Here is a 20,126-nt window from a genome sequence, read left to right on the forward strand (position 1 = left end):
CAGCAGCTCTATGTGACAGAGCACTGCAATACAGGCTGGCAGGAACCAGAGGCAAGGGTGACGTTTGGTTTCATTCATCATTTTCACCAGACAGGGTGCTGAGTTTGGATGGGTGTTAGGTGCTAGCTGCTCCCAGGTACCGGTTTGGCAAAGAAGGCATGCACCACAGAAGAAGGGATGCTATCAATCATTTGGAAGCAGATAACAGGCTGGGGCAAGGAGAGGCAGGGAACAATTCCAGAGGCACATACACAGAGAGTGGACGTACGTTTGTCAGGGCAGCACCCTACATTAGCTGGGGCCAAGTGAGTGCTTTCTTTTACTGGAGATGTCTCCTCATAAGGTAGAAGGGTCTCAAAGAAAGACTTTAGACAGATACTATGACAGGAACAACAAGCAAGAACAAGAAGCCCAGAGAACAGAGGTGCACTAAAAAATTAACAGGCAAAGACATGGATCTCCACATGTGCAAAGGGAGAAGGCAGAGCTGGCTGCATGGCTCTGAAGATGACTGCAGTTCTAGCATCTCACCACGGGGTTTTTTTGCCACTGTACACGGTCTGTCATTTCTACCCTACCAAGCTATGATACACAGTCATAAGGTATGTTATGCTTATGTAGGATAACCAAGTCTCACCTTAATCTTTTCCTTGATTAGATAAACAGATTGATCTCCTTACGATTCCCATGACAAAGCTATCTCTCCAGCCTCAGATTATCTTGTAACTCCTTTCTGCATTCTCTTCAATTTTTCAGCAGCCTATTCTGAGCACTGACACTGGATTTAGACAGCATATTTTAGTATCAGTCTCCCCAGCATCACCTACAGCAGTAAAGTCTCATTCTTAGGGCTACTCACTGCTGCTTTTCCAGGTGTAAAACGTTTCATACAATTGCCAGGCTTGAAGGATCCTTAACAGGTCATCTGACAAGATTCTTCGCTTGAGGCACAGTCAGTTGCAAGTCATCCATATCTACAGACTTTTAGCTAATTTGTTCCAAAACAAACACACCCCCTCAACTCCACTAAAAACCCTTCAAGATAGTCTCAATTTCTGCTTCAGTATCCCAACTGATATTACAGAAAACCATTAAGTTTGGACTCCCTCATTATAGGTAAAGTGAATTCCTACCCTGTCTTCATCACAACTACAGACTTCTACAAAAGTACATTGCTGTACATTCTTCAAGACCAGGAAGTTCCCTCTTTCACCTTTTCTTCCTCAGGCTACACAGCCCTAGTTATTCTCATCCGTCCTCCCGCAACATACTTCTAAAGACTTCTAAAGCAAATTTGTTGCTTTGCTGGATACTCTGTTGTTTGCACACATCCTTCTCCAAGAGTTGCACTACTTCTGAGTCTGGCCCTTCAGCAACACCTCATCTGTGTAAAGGAGAGCACTAATTGCTTCCTGCACCTTAGAGGTCACTCCTCACATGGCCTGGCACAAGGCTTTCCTCGTGTTTTTCTGCTCCCCAAAAAAGCACTAATTCACCCTACTCCCAAACTTTGGCAATAACATCATCTTCCCCTACCCTGCCTAGCCAGGGTCTCCTTATCAGATAGGAACCTTTCTGAGTACAGCTTTGCAAGTAGATGAAGGCCCACATAAGGGATGCTTCCCACCTCCTACCTCTTCCTCCTCTGTTTATAAGTCTGACACTTGGGGCAGTGACACAGACTGACTTAATTCAAGATCTATTACATCCATCGCCCCCGCTCACCTACGAGGCAGGCCATCCTCTCAGGCAAGGGAGTTGACCGACCTGATACAGTACATTCCAGACGAATGCATGCTGGTGGATTTTTAAGCAGCATATTCTCCCACCTCCTTAACAGAAGAAACACTAACTACTTAACTGTTTATGCTAGATTATTTAGACAGGCTGGATGTAGTCCAATTCTTTCCCCTGCATCAAACCTCAGAACCTCCCTTTACTAAATGGTGTCTCAGATGGCTGCTTACTGTGTAAAAGTTGCCTTAGTCTATAAGTACTTTCAGGGAAATTTCATAAGGCTTTGCCCACATGACCACATCTAATTTACCAAAATGGTCTCGTCACCTGTTCTGATTTGTGCTTGGATTTACTTTTAAAATTAACATGTCATCCCGATCTTCTTTGCAAGGTGAAGACAGTTCTCACATTTTATTTGTTCCTCTTTTCCATGTAGCCAGGAGCTAATTCCTTCTTCTACCCAATAGCTGCATAAGCTCCTTCTGCCCTAGCTGGGAGTTCACACTGAGTTTTGCATCCACTGCAAACCCAGTTCCTTCCTCTCAGATTTATAACTTTGTGACTAACGCCAACTCAAGATTGCCTTTTTTGCATTGTGAGTAATAGCAAGTCCCTGGGCAGCTATCGCAGTTCAGCAGACACACAATAATTCACTTCCAGGTCTATGCCTCAAGCATAGACTTAAAGCCCAGCAAAATCACCAACTTGCATACACAGTCATCCTGGAGAAGATGTCAGCTTTACCAGCATCACCTGAGAGCCTCGAGAGCTCAAAGGCTTCACACAAAGGTAGTACAGACCATTAGCACACAGAGCAGAGGGATGAATCCCTTTTAAGATCTTCCTTGGGACCCCCAAAGACATTAAATTTTTGGCTCAAGAGCCCAAGTATCCTGAAGCCATCTGCAGAGACCATCCCCAGTCTGGTTCACTGCCAAGTACTCTCTACCCTCCAGCAGAAGACATCAGATGTTGATAATCATTTCAAGCAGAAGACAAGGCCTGCTGCCATCTGAGTTTCCTCTAAGTACAAGATCATGCCAAGATTCATCCCCCCACTTTGAAGGGACTCGCAACAGTCTACTAAAAGCCACTGTTTAACTGGCAAAAGCAGGGCCAGGCCAACACACAACTCTCCTACTAAATGCACTCTCACGCGAAACTGCACTTGTAAGAGTAGCATTCTTCCCCCTGACCCATGTCAGCAACACATCAGGAGACAGTTGGATGATTTAAGGGAGCCTGTCAGAGCAGTTCTTCCATGCTGGTCAACAGGAGAGCGCACATCTCCCCACAGGCAATACCACATGATCTCCTTGTTGGCGTGACAGAGCCAGAGGTCACATTACTGGTGGCAGTTGGGTGTCTGCACAATGATGCTCTGCACTGAGCTGGGAACAGAGACCTGCACAGAAACCAGTGATGACAGCCCTAGGGGAAAGGGAAGAGGGTGTCAGAGCAAGCAACTGCTCTGCACACAGAACTACAGGGGTGCAGAGGGAATGAGCACATCCAAGGAAGGGATACAAGTAGCTCTGGCAGCATACAGTCCTTCTAGGAGGTGAGAGGGAACAGAAGGACAGGAAAGGTCTGCAGTAGCCGCTCTTCCAGACAGAGAAAGGTAGGGAGGTTTTTCAGCTTGCTGCTCAGAGGTACGATGGCTGTGGTGGTTCAGGAAATCAACTGCAGAACATACTGAAAACAAGCAGCATGAATCCTGCCTGTGACCGCTTTCTCTTGTGCTGATGCAATGTGTCACCTTTCAAACACAGTCCCTTAAGAGATCCAGCCCTTTTCTTTAATGCAATAGCACAAACAGCCAACACAAATGAGAATCTTTGAAACCTTGCTTTAAGCCAGACCTGTACTACCAACTGCTAATTTCTCTGGGGAAAAACAGCATGCATAAAACAAGACCTCTCTCTCTTCCCAGCACAATAACCATGAGGGCAAAGGCTGCTGGCATCAACAATTATACCAAAGTACATCAAGAACAGGAGATTTTGCTCAAAAGATGCAGTGGGCTATGCCAGCATAGCCCTATCTTGCTCATGTAAGCTGTGTAGCCACTCTAAGAGTTTGGCCTGAGAAGAGCACTGAGATACCGGGAAAGCTTTTCCACTCCCTGGCCTGGCTTTATGAAGGAGGGGAGGAAGGGACTTGAAAACAAGAGGAAGAATGGCAGGCAGGCAACACCAACATGCAAGAGCCATGGGGAAAACAGAAGCCTTTCCAGCACTGCTTAGCACTGTGCTGGGAACACATAGGGAGCATGCAAAGATAACCCTGTAATGGTCAGCAAGCGCTGTGCAGAAAAACATGGAGGGAAGGGTTCTGCATCTCACAAGCAACTCTCACAGGCATCTCACGAGCAAGCGAGTCCTAGGCTTCCTGCAGCTAATCTGTATTTGGAGCAGAGGGCAGACACCCAGCTTCATGCTGGAAGGACATGAAGAGAGAAGGCAGTGCCAACCACAGGCCTGCAGACTCAGAGAAAAGCCATTTCATACTGTAAGCCTTTGCTCTACAAGCTCGGCACTGACTTCACGCATCTCACCCTCTCTCTGTTGCAGAGTGCGTACACACGTGTGTTTCTTTTTCCTTTCCTGATTTTTGTTTTTCTCCTTTTAACCAACTTTCTAGGCAATGCATCAGGCCTGCCCCCTAACTCATTACCCTGAACAAACCAGAGGGCTGCTGACAGGATGAAGGCTGCAGGCAGAGACCTGACTCCCAAGAAGGCCATGCTCAAGGCAGCTCCTGCACAAATCAAGTCCCCATATGGATAGAGAGGTGAGCAGTCCTTCCCAGCAACAGCCTGAGCTGCACAAGGCACAGGAGACAGGGCAAGGGCTGCAGTTCCAGGCAGCAGGCACTCCCACAATGAACGTAGAGCTACCTTCAGAGAGGCCAGCTGCCCCACAGTGTGGTCCTTCAGAGCTAGAGCATCAGAACTTGCTAAGATCAAAGTGGCCGAGGGATGCAGGGACTCCCTCCCACCCCTCTCCCTTCCTGGAAATCTGCATTTCAGTTTGCAGTTCAGCCTACAAGAAAGCTCCAAGCTCCCCAGGTTCATTTCCAGAATAAGGAGGAACAGCAGACAGCTGTGTTGAGACCAGACATAGGCAAACCTTCCTCTGACTCACGCAGCATCTCAGAAGCCATGGCCCATTCGGGGCTCTGCCGCTCCCTGTCCCCCCTTCAATGCCTCTTGAGCCACCACGCAAGGCCTGGGACCCTGCAGAGCCAGTTCAGCCAGTAACAAACCTGCTCCTTTGCTTCAAAGCTCCAAGCTGGGCCTCTGCCTCCTTGTGTGAAAGGCAGTGTGGAGAAGAGGCAGCGGGCTTGGCACACCGGCCAGTTGCTGCAGGACCCACCGGGAGAGGGGACGGCTCCCAGGCTCAACACTGTGGGCTGCCCAGCAAGCTCTCAGTGGCAGGAGGAGCAGGAAGCAGAGTACCCTGCCACCAAGAACTGCTTGGTTCCCAACCCCTGAAAAGGAGCACCTAGATTAAAAAAGCCTTTACGGTGCTGTCACTCAAGGACATGGAGACAAACTTCATTTTCCAAACATTCTGTTCGTCTTCAGCCTACCACGAAAAGCCTCAGGGAAGATATGGCCCAGCTTCCAGCAATCCTTATCATCCTTGCCCATCCCTACCCATGGCAGAGCTCTCAGATGCTTTGATATGCAAATCATGCACAGTATCCATAACCAGCACTGTCTGCAATTAGCAGCGCACACGGAATATCCTACATGCGGGGCCTCCTCCCTCGCTTCACGTCAGACACAATGCAGGTCGCAGCTGCCTTTCCTGGGAGCGGGCGGTGCTGCCCACGGAGTCCTTGGGACTTCAGCATACAGCCTCACCCTGGCTGCCAGGATGGGGCACTTATAGGAAGGATGCAGGCCGGCATTGCCCCTCAGTATGGACAGGAGGGTGTCAGAGGAGCCGCTGGCAGGACGCTGCAAGGCTCACCATGACAGGAGGCTCAGGGAAAGTGTAATTAGCCGCAGACAAAAAGCAGGGCCTTGGCACTGCCAGCTCTCAGGCTTTTACTGCAAACCTTATGCTACCTGGGATTTTCTGACAGTTCTAGTTCCAAGAATGAAATAATTTCATGAAAAATTTTTTTTTTTTACAAAAACAGTATGAGAAAAGCCTCAGAGCAAGTTCCTAACCCACTCTATTGCTGAAGAAAGCTAAAAAATATAACCAAGGATATTTTAAAAACCCAGAAACAAAAAAATTTAGAAACTCAAACAAACAAGAAGCAAAGCACACTCGGTATTTTTCTTTTCTTGGCTCAACTCATGGCTCCAGGACAGTTTAGGATAGTCGCACCACACTCTGGTCAAAGGGCAACAAAACGGAGCATTGCAAAGCCTCACGGCAATGTCTTCTGGACAAGAAAACCGACACCCTCAGAAAATACAGTAGCTTCAGTTCCTTCCAAGGTTATTGAAGACAGGAACAGACAAAAATAGAGCAAACTTAGCGCAACAAAACATACTTATGAGCCAAACCAGAGCCTCTTCCCAACCCCCTCAAAGGCATCTTCTTTCATGTTTATTTTGCTCTTATGGTATCCAGGCGAAGACTGTAGAATGGACTTCTCTCCCCATAAAGATAGTGTATTCCTACTACTAAAAAGCTCGAGAGGAAAAAGGCCTTTCCTAGGTAGACACCAGCTAATTGCAGTCATTAGAAGTAGTCCTTAATGCTTTGCTATTTCTGGCCTGAACAGAGTCCTCCTGGAGTCAGTTAGGAGCCGAGTGGTTGGCTTTCCACTCTCTCAGAAGCCTTAAGAGAATATAAAGCTATTAGGGACCATACAGCACGAGTGTTTGGAAGGGAAGGGTACTGGTTCCTGCAATACACTTGCAAAGGCTCTGTCCCACACTCAAGTAGGGCATCTGCAGGATCATCCAAGAAGCACTTGTGCCATGCAACCCTTCAGTGGCTTTGCTAATGGGACTGCTGCTAATGGGATGCTCCTGCCCCGCAACCCCTGGCTTTCCATGTGTGCTTAGTCCAGAGCATGACGTGATGGAGCAGGACACTTTCATAGAAACAGACAAATCCAGGAGAGAGGGGAGTCCTCGAGGACTATGCACAACTAAATTAGCCACCCTGAACACACACTGATAGGCCTTTTCCTGCTAACTCCTACTTTACTTTCAAGGGGAGAGCAAGGGAGAGAGGTGCTCAGAACCCCAAAACACATGGTCTCCATCCAGCTGAGAGCTACCAAACCTTCTACGGACACCAGGTTGACTGCAGCCACCTTGCAGATTTTTGGCGTGATGCCTTCTCCAGCAGGTAGCTACATACAGGGCGCACTCTAGGACAGGAGATAAAAACACGGTTTGCTGATGGGGAGGGGCTGGCAATCGAGACAAGAGCAGAAAGGGGCTGCTTGGCTACCTGGCCAGGGACACGAACCCCATCCGACAGCCCTTCGCCAAGTATTCCAGGGTAGAAGAAGCAGGGCGGTATCAGAAACCTGCTCGACACTCCAACCCTCGACACATCTCTGCTGCCTCGCTGCCGCTCGCCATGGCAGCGGCGCCCGGACGAGCGGCAGGGAGGGGGGGCAGCAGCTCCCCGAGCACGCACAAAAGCGGCGAGCGCAGGCGAGACGGGGCCGGTGCCGCCCCGCGGGAAGGGGGCCGGTGACCCCCGGGGTGCTCAAACCACGGTACCCAGCAGCCGCGGAGCAGAGGGACGGCAAAGGACGGGCTCCTGTGAGGCGGAAAGAAGCCCCAGCGAGCCCTGGGGGACGGGCGGGGGAGGCCAGGCCGCCGCACGGGCGCCGCACCGGGCGCGCCCCCCGCCCCGCTCCGCCCCAAGATGGCAGCGGCGCCCCCCGCCCCGCCGCCCCCGACAAGGGCTCCGCGCATCGGCTCCGGGGCCCGGCCCGGCCTCGGCGCCACGACCGCCCCCCCGGCCCCCGCCGGCAAGCACCCGCCGGGCCTAGAGGAGCCGCGGCCGCCGCGCCCCCCCGCCGTGCCGCAGGTCCCCGCTCGCTTACCAGCGGCCGTGTCAGGCGCGGACGGGCTCCCCCTGGGCTGGGCGCTGCGGTACCGCGCTGCCCCCCGCCGCGCTCGGCAGCGAGCGGCGACTGCCCGGCTGCGCTAGGCTGGGTCCGACGGGGCTCGCCTCGGCTCGGTCCGGCGGGGCTCGGCTGCGCTCGGCGGGGGCGGGGCCCCGGCGGGGGCGGGACCCGCAGCCGCCGGCCCTGCAGCGCCGCGGGGGGCGGGGCCGCGCGTGCGCGCGGCGGGCTGCGGTCGGCGGCGGGGCGCGCGCTCCCGTCGGAGGTGCGCGCGGTGACCCCGGGAACGACGGGACGGGACGGGACGGGACGGGACGGGACGGTGGGAGCGAAGCGCAGCGCAGCGCGCTGCGGTGCTGTAGCGCCTGGCAGGGCCGGTACCCGGGAGAAGGGAGGGCCCAGCGACGGGGCAATGCTGGGCCCGCCTGGCCCGGCGCGCTGGTCTTCCTCCGGCGCTGGCGACGGGCCCTCACCCGGCCCTGCGGTCGCGCCTCTCGGGGCGCGGACAGCCCCTCTCAGCCCCCGGGCGCTGGGGCTATGCCGCGGCCATGCTCGCCTGTATGCTCTGCGGCGCCGGGGCTGGCCGGGCCCTACGTGCCCCCGCGTCCCGGCCCTGCCGCCCGCCCTTCGTAGGGAGCCTCTTGCGGGGTGTCCCCGATGCTTTGTGCACAGGGCCTGGAACGTGTAAACCCTAAGCGTGGGCTGCTGCTCTGAAGGGATTGAGAAACTATCCCCGAAGATGCACGGGGCAAGTTTGAGTGGCACGTGACGCAGCAGAGTGGTGACACCGCGCGAAAGCAGCTGGGAGCCGGAGCCTGGGCTGTGCCGAGCCTGGAGCCCTTGTGTCGCTTGCACTCTGCAGACGGCGTGACTGAGAGCAGCACCTTGTGCTCCCTTGGGCTGCAGTCCACGCCCTAGCAGTATGGCCTGGGGGAGGGAGGAGGAAAACCCCATTCTGAAACTCCCGCTCGTTTGTCCTTCAGAGAGTAGAGTTTCTTTGCTCAGAATTCATGTGGGGCTGCACTGCTGGAGTTAGGCTTGTGTGGGTACGAGTAGTCATGCAGCAAAGTTAGGACCGAAATTCCTGTGTCCTGACAAGTGTGGCATTTACTCGCGTTGTGTCATGGGGACTCGGGAAGTGTGGGCACTACTCTGTGCTTTGCTGGTTGTTCTCCAGAAAGCTCCTTTGGGGGTCCTGTGAGTAAGGGGAGGCAATTTGAGGGAGAAGAATGTGTGACGGATTTCTTAAAAGTGTGAATAATTCTGTAGTAAAAGCAGGTGGGCAGCCAGCCTTTTAACAGCAGTAGAGAGATGCTCATCTGAGCTGTCCTCACTTACCTGGTTCGAGAGTTCTCCAGGGGCTCTGGAGAACCTGGGAGGGTCTTGTTTGGAAGGAGAGAAACCGAGTTTAGGGAAGTTTCTCACGTTTAGGGAAGTCTCTGAGTGAGAAACAAGGCTTGTGCCAGCAAAGCTGCAGGTAGCTCTTTGCTGCCTTGTGATGCAAACATGCCTTTGTCTCCAGATCAGATTCCTCTTAAGCCTGAACTCTGTCATTATTAGGCATGCTTTTCTGGTGTAGCTTTATCAGGAAGGCCCAGAGCCACTGCTGCTCTTTGTTCTGTGAACAGCTAGCCTAGGTCAGTGGTTCTTGACTTTTTTTTTATGGTTGAGCCACAGCTGCCCACCTTCCCTTCCTTCTTGTTTGTGTCATTCTTCCTGCCCCAGCTCCCCCCAGCGTGGTTACTGCTATCTGGGCACCTTGCTGATTGGTTCCTGGTCACGCAGGTCAGGGCCGGGAACAGAATCTGAGCTTGTGGCTTTCCACCATTGTCCTGTTCTTGAGACCTCAGTACTTCTAAAACTAGTAAAGATACATTTGTGGGCAGCATTAAGGTATGGGAGTGTGGCTAGTTCTCTGAATTCATATGTAATTCCAAAGGCAGAGAGGGACCTTTCTGGGCTTCACCTTGAGCCCCACAGATCACACCTGAGCAGAGCCTCTGGGGTTAACCCAGCACCTGCTCTGCAGCTCATTTCCTTTGACTTCACACAGGCAGTTGTCCTCTCCGTAACTTAATTTTGTGATGGTGCACTGGGAATAATCCCTCCCTATTTTAGTACAGTGCTGTGAATATGAATATATAGAATGGCTTTAGGTGTTTGAATACTAAAACAGTAAGTGCTATAATTACTTTACAAAAGTTGGGACTTCTGGATACTTAAAATATCAAAAGTAAGTTTTCTTTTAAAGGTATTCAGATCTCTTTTTATCTGCCATTCCTGATTGTGGTCTGGAAAATGAGGTTTGTTTTGCTTCCAAATTGTTAACACATGTAGCTATAATGAGTTTCTGTTGGTAGCTTGGATCAATAAATATCCTGTTTAATAGCTAATCCTATTCATAAATAGAGTTAAAAAAGACTTAATTCCTCTTTGTGAATCCTGGCCTACTTGTCTGTCATTAATGTAAAGCCAGTTATGTCTTGGTAATGAATAGCTTGTGTATTTTTAACACACAGCCCTTAATCACATTGTTTCCTTTATGAGGAGAGCTGTGAATGGATTGAGTCCCATAGTTCACATTTGTAGTTCACCCTGGCAGCTGGTCTATAAATAAACCTGCAGTGGCAGAGTAGGGGTTTAGGTATTTGCATTGCATGTACTGTCTTGGGTTTATTTCCTGTGTTTTAATGATGGATGACAGATGCAGTTCAAATCTTTATGGTGCCTGGAGCATGTCTGTTTTGGTCTTTTAGAAGGATAAAGGTGATGTTGGTCTCCACTGTTTGTGCAGATCAAGCTACTACTATTAAAGTGAAGAATATTTTTCCCTAGTTTATTTTGTGTATTTGGCAGCAGACTTTTGGGTAGTAGGCCTCAGCATTTGCTTTGCAACATCCGTTGGTTTTCCACGGGGCCTATTTTTGTGGATGAGTTACTAGCAGAAAGAAGGAAAAGAAATAGCTGAATGGTTATGGAACTACAGGTCTTGGGAATATAGGGAGCAGGTGTCAGTTTCCAAACTTGTGATTAAAAAGGAAAGTAATACTCGATTGCTAGGCAACAGCACTCTTTAAAATTACCTTCACCCTAGGATGCAGGCAAGGTAGGAATGTTTTTTAGGATATGCACCACTGATAAGACCTTGGTCAGAGCTGTTGCACTGGCCTCTTGAGTGCTCAGACACAGACCTTTTCAGTGCTCCCATGGCGTGTTAGTAGCGCAGATTCATGCAGACCATTCTTGTGAAGCACGTTGTTGTTTGTGCTGTAATGAAAGAGATCCTTTTCTTGTCCAGATCTCCTTGTGTTTCTTTGGAGATACTGTCACCACATAAGCCTGGGTTGGCAGTGAAAGGAGAAGTCCCAGTCTTGTGTTTTGCCCCCAGCATTCACGTGGCTGCAGGTTGAGTTGGATCAGGGAACTGATCTAGCTGAAAACTGTCTGATTTACATAAGTGCTAAAGCCAGCATAAGGGAGGTGCTGGAAATGTGTGATGGGGGGACACAGGTCTTCCTTTCTTTGTACTATGTGCCCTGATGTTCATTCAAAGTGAGTATGTAATCCTGCTCTCCTTATCTGGAAGATGCCCTTGCTTTATATCAGTTCCCTGAGGTCATCTACTCATGTGTTTGCACACATTTGACGAAAATACTGTATGTGGCCCAATTCTGTTAGCTGGGATGAAGTTTTCCAGAATTTCTCCATTCAAAAACAACTAAAAATTGCAGTAAATATAAGTTAGCTCTTTAATATGAAGAAAAAATAGTGAAGGTGATAGCTTTAGCACTTCAAAATGGTGCAGTGGATAAATAACTTCCAGAGGTTTATAACTGGTGAAGAGTTCTTTGTTGTGCAGTATTGGAATTTGATGTCAGTCTGTTGCATTTAATGCGGTAAGACTGAAGGGCCCTTGAGAGGAGAGTGTTTACTGCAGCAGGTTATTGTGTACTCAGACTTATTCAATGAAGTAGAAATTGGGTCATTTTAGTGAATATTTGATTAAGAAATTCTTCACCCCTTTCTGAATCTTACTCTGAGCTTTTGTCTGAGGTCTGTGCTAACTTTTAACAGATATATGGAGAGGTGCCGAGTGTCTCTGTGATGCTGATTTAAAAAAATTAGTCTAACTATGAGATAGAGCCACTGCAGCAGGGTAGGAACTGGGAGATTTCTCTGCACAGTTCTTTATCACTGCTTTGGTGCAGCTATGAGTGGTCAATATTATATCAATCTTTGTGTTAGGCCTCTCATTTGAGGATAGTGTCCATTTAAATACTGCTTTTGCCTAGCATGAACAACTTGGGAATTAATCCTGCTTGAGCAGGAGATTGGACTAGGTGACCTCCAAAAGTCTCTTCCAAGATAAATCCTTGGTCTGGGATGTATTGGTGACTAAGTACTAAGTAGTGGTGGTGTTTTGCCTGTCCCAGGGTGTTGTGGGCTGCATTCCTGTGTCACTTGAGCAATACTGACAGGGCAATACTCCCAGGCAAGACTACTGGGAATTCTTGCAAATCTTCCTGTGCTTGAAGGTTAAGGTGTTACTCTTCCCATACACCCCTGAGCACTGAAACCTGGGGAGAGCCACCTTCAGAAGCATACTCGAGTCACATGCATTCCCCGTGCCTGTGCTAAGTGCAGCCTCTGAGCCTTTTTAAGGCCTACTGGTGTGAGGCAACGTGCACTGGGAAGGAGAAAAGTGCCAGGAGCGCTGGGGCCGATGGCTGTCATCAATTTATAGAGGCTCTTTAATTTTGGCACCACCTCGGAGTGTTCGTGTGGCAGCACCGAGTGTGACAGAGTGAAGGGCCTCTGTGCCCTTTAGAGTTTAGTTATTTAGTAATTAGCCACTTCACAGAGGGGAAAACTGAGGGCAGGGGAGATCAAGGTCACAGCCACAAGAGGGAGCAAGTTGGGACTGGGTCTGGTTGAGGAGCACCTGGAGACAGACCCAAACTATTGGCTGTTCGGTTCTAGAAAGGAAACTGGCATGTTATGATAGCTGAAGTTATGACTCATTCTTTGTGGACCCACTTGCACCTTTGAATGCTGTACTCCATGCCACAGATGCATTTTTCTCTTCCCTCCACCCTGAACCTTCCTGCTAATTGGAAGCATCCCCCTTGTTTACTAAGTTCCTAACAGGATGCTTCATACCAAATAATCAATCATGTGAAGTTTCTTAACTTGTGACACATCCTAACGTGCCGAGAAATAATTCTTAGCTAAGAAAGGGGTACTGAGTCATCAGGAAAAATAAACAGTCCTTAGACACTTAATGCTCTTGATGCTTCTGCTGGTAGTTTTGTAACTTCAAACCTTCACTGCTGCCATAGGGTAGAAAAAACCAGTGACTCCACCCAGGAGCGAGTTCAGAGTTTAAGCAGCACTTTAGGACATTTTAGATGTGCCTTTAGCATATCTGGCTATGCTGGTCCTGATGTTGCTGTCCCTTTGACAGCGTGTGCCTGTGCGTGCCTTGCCATGAGCCAGCAGACCTCTCCTTATTGATCTTATATAGTGGTGAGGATGAGCAGACCCATCCTCTCCAGGCACTAAGGCCACCTTGCCTGCCAGGAAAATAGAGACAGGTGACAGTAGCAGCTGGACTCCCCAAGAAGCATCCATCAAGGACACCAGAGAGGCTGACTTGCTGCTGCTTGTTTGGGTTTTGTATGGGGATCCAAATACTCAGTGTGATTCTTGAGGAAGTAGGAGCAGTATTACCTTCTGGATTTGAATTTCATATGGGGAGACAGTACACCCAAGAGCAGAACAAGACAAAGGCAGACTGTGGGCTTAAGGAAGTCAACATAGTTGAATTTGCTCAGAAATCTAAGCAGCAGCAAGGCCCAGGTACTGGACCTTGGTTGGCAGAAGAGCTCTAAATGCCCCAGGGCCTTGCTGTCATTAGGATCATGCAGCTAGGTAAGAACTGTGGCATAAACACAGCCTTCTTGGAGTCTCATTTCAGAGAGGGGACAGTGTGGGAAAGCTCTGAACTCATTTGGTGATCTACCCCACAGAAAAGTGGCTTTGTTTAGTAAATAAATTTAAGCTTTGGCTGTTGCTGTTCTCTTCCAAACCTGCCTGCATGACAGGCAAGATGGTTTGCCACACATCGTGTGCTTTGCTCAGGAAATGCTGCTCAAAGCTGCTGTGGTGCACATCTCTCATGCTTCTCATCTTGCTCTCAGGTAACACTTGCTCTGTAGAAAAGCTGCCAAGTAAGCAAATGCACTGGAGGAAAAAACAATGAAAGAGGGAGTGAAGATTTAGGCTGGACTTGGTTGTAATAAGAAGAGCTGTGGCATTGTCTGTCACAAGGCTCTGGTTAGTTTCTTCTCTCTAAAGAAGCTAAGCTTTGTTTTTAAAATAAAAGTCAAGAAAATGGGTTTATGATGTATTGCTATAGTTTGGCCCAAAACTCATCAGAACTGGCAAAGAGAGATATGAGGTCAATGGATTTTTAATGTTTTTTTTAGAAAGGAGAGAAGCAGAGTCTGTGTTGGTTACACTGCCAAGGTCACAGCAGTACCGTCACATGACAGTAGTTACAGTCAGGTGGAAAGTCTTAGCTGTACCTGAGCTGGCCTGAAAGAGGACTGGCTTTAGATCTATGTTTTCTCCATTCACTTGGATCTGCCAGCATAACCACCTGGGTCAGTGCTTCCTAATGATGTCTGGGAAAGTGATCCAGGTTCAGATAAGCCTTTGTGACTGTGCATGCAAGCTGGTCCCCGTCAGTCTGACAGAATGAGGTTAGGGAACTGTTGTAGATGTAGTCAGGGTGTGGTACTCAGTCAGAGGTTACCCCTGTAACCCAACTCAGCTGCATTCAGGGGTGGTGTTTAACTCTGGGTTGAGTGAACACTGTAAAGTTACAGGGAACTGTTCCCCCAGGCAGCCTGAACAGGGCAAGATTGGCAGCAGTGACGCTGTGGTCTGCAAAGACAGCCTGCTAAACACCTTTATATGCTAAGAGGGAGCATGCCCTCACCAGCAGAGCTCTGACTTGCTTCTTGTCTGGCAAATGGTTTTTTAAAGCTCTGATGCCAGTCTGGAGTATCTGATGCCAGTCTGCAGAGTATCTTGGGATTTTTGCTTGGTTTTGTAGATAACCCTGGTAGCATTTACAAGTAATCTTGATGGCTTTTGCTGGACACCACAGCCACTAAACTAGTTTACATCTGAAATTCTAAACCTGCTTCTTACATGATTCACAGTGCACACAGAAGAGCCCTTACCTTTGTGCATAGGAAACTGCAATGCAGTAATACTGAATCCGGCTTTGTAGTATATATGTCTGAATTACACTGCCTCCTGAAGTCAGGCAGAGGTTGTAGATCTGCTTTGTAGCATGCTGTGAGCGCTGCTACCACTCTCTGCTGTGGATTACAGCCTTTAAATAAGTGCTGAGGCTCTGCTGTGTGATTCACATAAAGGAAAGGAAGCAAACCAAATTCTGTCCATTTTCCAGAGTTCATAATTCTCTTCTTTCTTATGCAGGTTTGTTACCAGAATCCACATGGCTCTCTTGAATAGACGATTGGTTTTATCCTTAACCCATCTAAGCAGTGCGGTGCTCCAGCGACAGTTCAGGTAATCTTCACATTTTGCTTTTGTTTTCTTCAGAGCATTTCCTGTTTGAAAGAGATGCTATTAAGTAGGTCGAGCATAAGATACAGTATTTATAATTCAAATGAATAATATAATAAATAAACAAAAAAATCTCAGAGTTATCCCTTCACTTGAAGGTTGAAAAGTAGGCCCAAACACTACTTTTACAGATTCTTGGCAGTCTGAACTCTGCATTTTCATATGTAGGGAGGCTTTTAAGCATTTGAGAGCAATGCATGGGCCTGCAAGCAGAAGTTGAAAGTGTCTGTGTTTCTGATGGACGTGCAAAAAAGCCAGCTCCTGCTGATGCAGACTCAATTACATCCTTAAAATTATTCAAGAGTTTGTCATTACAGTTATTTAGAACAAAAATAATCAGAAAAATTACTTTCTCATACTTTAACAGTGTCTATTTTGTTATTTTTCTTTAGTTTCTTGTTCCAGGCTCAAGGCGTTTAAAGCTTCTTAAATTTATGGACTTCATATTTTACAATACCTTGTACAAAGCTTAGAGCCTAATCCCACAATACACTCATGTGGTATGGTGAATCTCTAGCATATAACTCTTTGAAGGATGAGGACTTCAGTTTAAAGGATGAGTATAGTAATTCCCGTGACTGTGGTCTAGAGAGGGGATTAAGACAATGCTCAGGGCTAGGTTGTGTGATAGTCCCAGGAGCTAACTCGAGGAGGTGACCAAGTCTTCCTGGCTTTCTCTGTAAGTGGGCTGCATGAGAGCATTGGCCAGTAGACATTTAAAACATATATAAGAGACAGCAAGACTGAGGTGAAGTCCAGTCCATAGAGATAAGCAGGACTTCAACATTCTTAATGGGGAAGCCTTTCTTTTGGGGTAGAGTTTTGCTCCAAAACCATGGCAAAAACGAAGAAAGAAGGAAAAGTACTCCTAGTGCAGTTACTCTGCATAGCTCTTTGCTACTTCTGTGTTATACACTCAGTCCCACCTAGGTTTTCCCTTCTCCTTCCTGTGACAACACTTCTCCCTTTCCAGCCTCCTCCCTTCTGTCTCCCCTGCTGTGCAGCCGCAGGCAGAGGAGAGTGTGGTATACCACAGTCCCTGCCAGTGGTTGGAATGGGAGGGAGTGGCTGCTTGCAGAGGTGAGTGACTTTTGAGAGAGACAGGAAAGCAGGGGTATGCCTCTGCTGCAGAAAACAGATCTTGTAAAGCAGCGCTTGACCTCTGGAGCAGTTAGACTAACACAAACTGACTCAGCTGGCCTTCCCTCACTGTGTGTAAAAATATCTGCTTCAACTCATGTCCATCCACACTAGGTTTGGTGCTTGTCTTCTAGGCAGCTTTGCAAATACAGGCCCTTCATCTTCCGGAAGGGATGATGGTCCCTATTAGTCTTTATTTACTGTACAAGCTTCTGCTCTGAAAAACAAGGTAAATGATTAGGTTGATTCCATATGCTGTCTCCTGAGTAGTTCAGCTGACAGCAGGTTGGCATTCCTGCAGCTCTGGCCAGCATGTTTCTATACCTTAATGCAAAGCAGTTGTTTAGCAGTAGAAAGGATTTTTCTGCCTTTCCAATGGTCTGTGTTTGGGTGTCCTTTGAAGAGAAGCAACAAATCACTTAAGTTTGAGCTCACTGAATAAAAGAGTAGTGGTTTCTGTAAGGGAGTTTATTCCTGCTGTTCTCAAGCATATTCTGAGTCAGATCTAACTATTTAATATTGTGCAGTTTATTTCTGTTGTTCCTTGCTTCTGGTAATCCCACAGAGCAAACAGATACAGAAGAGACTGTATCTTTCTGGATTCCTCCCACATGGGGAAGGTGATGATCTCTTAGATTCTAGTTGGTGACAGCTTAGCACAGCCACAGCAGGTCCTCAGAGATCTTACTGAGAGCAGAATAAAATGGGAGACCCTCACAGACTTCACCGTAAAGAAGATTGGTCATAAAAGTCCTTATTGCTGGGGAATGTGTACAAGATTGAAAGAGCCTGACTTGAGTCTTAGCTTCCTGCAGGCTGTTTGTAACAGAAGCAAGCACATTGTTTTGCTTGTAAATTGAAGTTGAATCATCTGCAGTTGCTAAAGAGCCCATGAAATGCAAGCCACTCTTCACGCCATCTTTTAGTCGTGTTTCAGAGGAGAACGGTCGTTTTATGTTTGACATTTAGTGACGAGTGTGCAAAGCCCAAAGTAGCATCTGGCTTTCAAAGAGCACATTGAATGCAGTCAATGTGTCAGCCATATGGTATGTATTTATTGCTGGCGCCTTCCGAGTGGTTTGTGTAATGACAAGATTCTGTGCCGAGTTTGCCCTTTCTCCCCAAGGATTATTGAGGAGATCTGTCTCTCATTCTTTCCTGTCTTATGCTAGTACCACTGGAGCATGCCGAGCAATACAGAAACTCACCCGCGTGCGAGTGGTGGACAACAGCGCCTTGGGGAACACGTCCTACCACCGGCCACCAAAATGTATCCATGTGTATAACAAGACCGGAGTTGGCAAAGTAGGAGATACAATCCTTCTGGCTATCAAAGGAGAAAAGAAGAAAGCTTTAATTGTAGGGCACAAGATGCCTGGCCCCACCATGACGCCTAGATTTGATTCCAACAATGTGGTACTCATAGAAGATAACGGAAATCCAATCGGGACTAGGATAAAAACACCAATACCCTATATCCTGCGACGGAAAGAAGGCGAGTTCTCCAAAGTATTGGCCATTGCCCGCAACTTTGTGTGAAAGCTAAGAGAGTTCTTTAGCAACCCTGTTATATCCTTTCATACAGTAGATGTTACTTGGTCCTTCTTTACAAACTGATGAAACATGAAAAAGTTGAGGTTCATCAAGAGTCTCTCCTTCCATTTAAGAATTACAAGCAACTAGTTTAAATGTTGAAATAGTTTCTTTTTCTCCAAGAGAAGGTTGATTTATTTCACAGAACATCTGCAGTTTGTTTGGGAAATGGTCCTTCACCCTTACTGTTCCTGTGGTATTAATTTGGTTTGTCATCATTAAAATGAGAACATGAAAATCCTTGTTCTGTACTGCTTATGCTCTTTTCCCTATTTCTGCCTTTCCCAGTTCCCCACGAGCAAGACACAAAGTTCAGTCCCTGGTCCCGTGACACTGGGGTCTACAAAATGGATTCACAAGTAATAGAGTAGGAGAGATACAAAATGAACTATTGGTGCCTTGGGGACATTCAATAAGATTAGTTTCTATGTTTTTTCCTAAGAAAAGTATTTAGGAGGAATCAGAATCAGGAGAACATGGTGGCCTACAACTTCAGCAGCGTGTGGCTGAACAGGGCATGCCTGACATCGGGAAGCAGAGGTAGGAAGGGGAGCTGAATTCGGTGGGTTTGAGATGTAGCCTGTGCTCTCCACCTGACCAACCTCTGAAAATTGAGTTCTCCGATTAATGCAAGGGCTGAGTTCAGATTGAAAGGTCCACAGAAAGAACCTTCCTTTTGTATTCCTTTTTGGGACAGTTGTCAGACATTGTCTGTGATGTTATTTGGTGAGACTGGCTGTTGTCCAGCTTCTTAAGCTCAGGTACAACAGCAGGCAAATGCTAGTGTTGCTTTTGGGGACAGCTGTGATCCAGGAGCCAAACAGCTGTGTTTCTGTGGAGCTGAGCAGAGAAACTTTGTGCTCATGGCTGGTAAAGGGCCATTGGGGCAGAGCAGTCCTAGATAGAGCAGTGCTGGGGAAGAGGGTGCAGGGGGTGCAGTCAGCAGGACTCTGACCAGCTTCAGGCCATCGAGTTCACTCTTCACAGGTCTGGTGGCTGTGGTGGCTGGCTCTGCCTTGCCCTTCTCTTGTGCTGGGAAAGCTCCTTACCTTGGCACTACGTGTCCCCCAGTGTGAAGATCTGAAGAGTGCAGTGCTGAGCTATTCCACACTCCATGCCAGTTACTCCTTGCAGATGTATCTGCCCTATGCTTCCCACTGTGAAATCCATATCATGCATGGAGAAGGCAAGTCCTGGATCCCTTTGAACTCCATTATTCCAGGTAATGCACAAAAGATGATACTATAATTTCAGCATTAACCTTTAAGTTATGGCACTGTCCCACTCACTAAAACTTCTCTGTGAACTCAGTTCTGTGGGAAAACAGAATTATCTACTGCCGGCAGCACATTCCTTGTTCGCTGTTGTCCATGGGCCAGGGAACACTGGGTCTGCTGCTCTGAGTCCTCTGAGCCCTGTGGGCATTGCCTTTAAGCCCTCAGCCTGCCTCCTCCATAGGTGTCTGCCCACTGGCATAGCAGCAGAGGAGATGCTCACCTGAAGTCAGTGTTTCCAGCCTATCTGAGTGCAGTCAACTTCCAGAACTGTTCATGCTCAGAGGAGGTGTTTATGCTACTTTTCTAAGTGGGACAGCGAACAAACTCTGCGTGCCAGTCACCACGATAAGCATGACTGGCCTCCCTCCCTTGGGTGGGGTTTGCTTCTGTGTCACAGGGGCATGGCACAGCCTGATGTCTCAGACATTATCCATTGCCTTTTTCCCTGGTTAAATTTGTTCCTGGGTCAGCATGGGATGCTCCTGGTGCTCTTTTTTATTTTTTGGGGGATAAATGCTGGCACCAGCAAGGGCTGCAGGGTGCTGAATCTTTCTGAGTTTGGCTAAGAGGTGGGAAAGGCAGCATTGTGCCCTGCCATCAGTGGATAAATCTTCACAGCCCACTTCAGGTCTGGTTTTTAGCTTTTTCAAAGCTCATCCC

At 48.2% G+C, this 20,126-nt stretch overlaps 1 protein-coding gene across 1 annotated transcript; it reads left to right on the forward strand.

The window, feature by feature from the left end:
- The first annotated feature begins 7,995 nt into the window (after positions 1 to 7,995).
- MRPL14 (mitochondrial ribosomal protein L14) lies at positions 7,996 to 18,429 on the forward strand. Its single transcript, XM_032683268.1, has 3 exons — positions 7,996 to 8,059; positions 15,307 to 15,399; positions 17,769 to 18,429. Exons 2-3 carry the CDS (start codon positions 15,326 to 15,328, stop codon positions 18,133 to 18,135), a joined length of 441 nt encoding a protein of 146 aa, XP_032539159.1. The 5' UTR covers positions 7,996 to 8,059; positions 15,307 to 15,325; the 3' UTR covers positions 18,136 to 18,429.
- Positions 18,430 to 20,126: the final 1,697 nt, after the last annotated feature.

Source organism: Chiroxiphia lanceolata, chromosome 3 (assembly GCF_009829145.1).
Source record: "Chiroxiphia lanceolata isolate bChiLan1 chromosome 3, bChiLan1.pri, whole genome shotgun sequence".
Taxonomy (NCBI): Eukaryota; Metazoa; Chordata; class Aves; order Passeriformes; family Pipridae; genus Chiroxiphia; species Chiroxiphia lanceolata.

What these genes read in the sequence shown, in the direction of transcription:
- MRPL14 (XM_032683268.1), top strand. Translation starts at nt 15,326, where the DNA reads ATGGCTCTCTTGAATAGACGATTGGTTTTATCCTTAACCCATCTAAGC. An exon ending in GTGCTCCAGCGACAGTTCAG is followed by an intron (nt 15,400 to 17,768) that starts GTAATCTTCACA and finishes GTCTTATGCTAG; the next exon opens with TACCACTGGAGCATGCCGAG.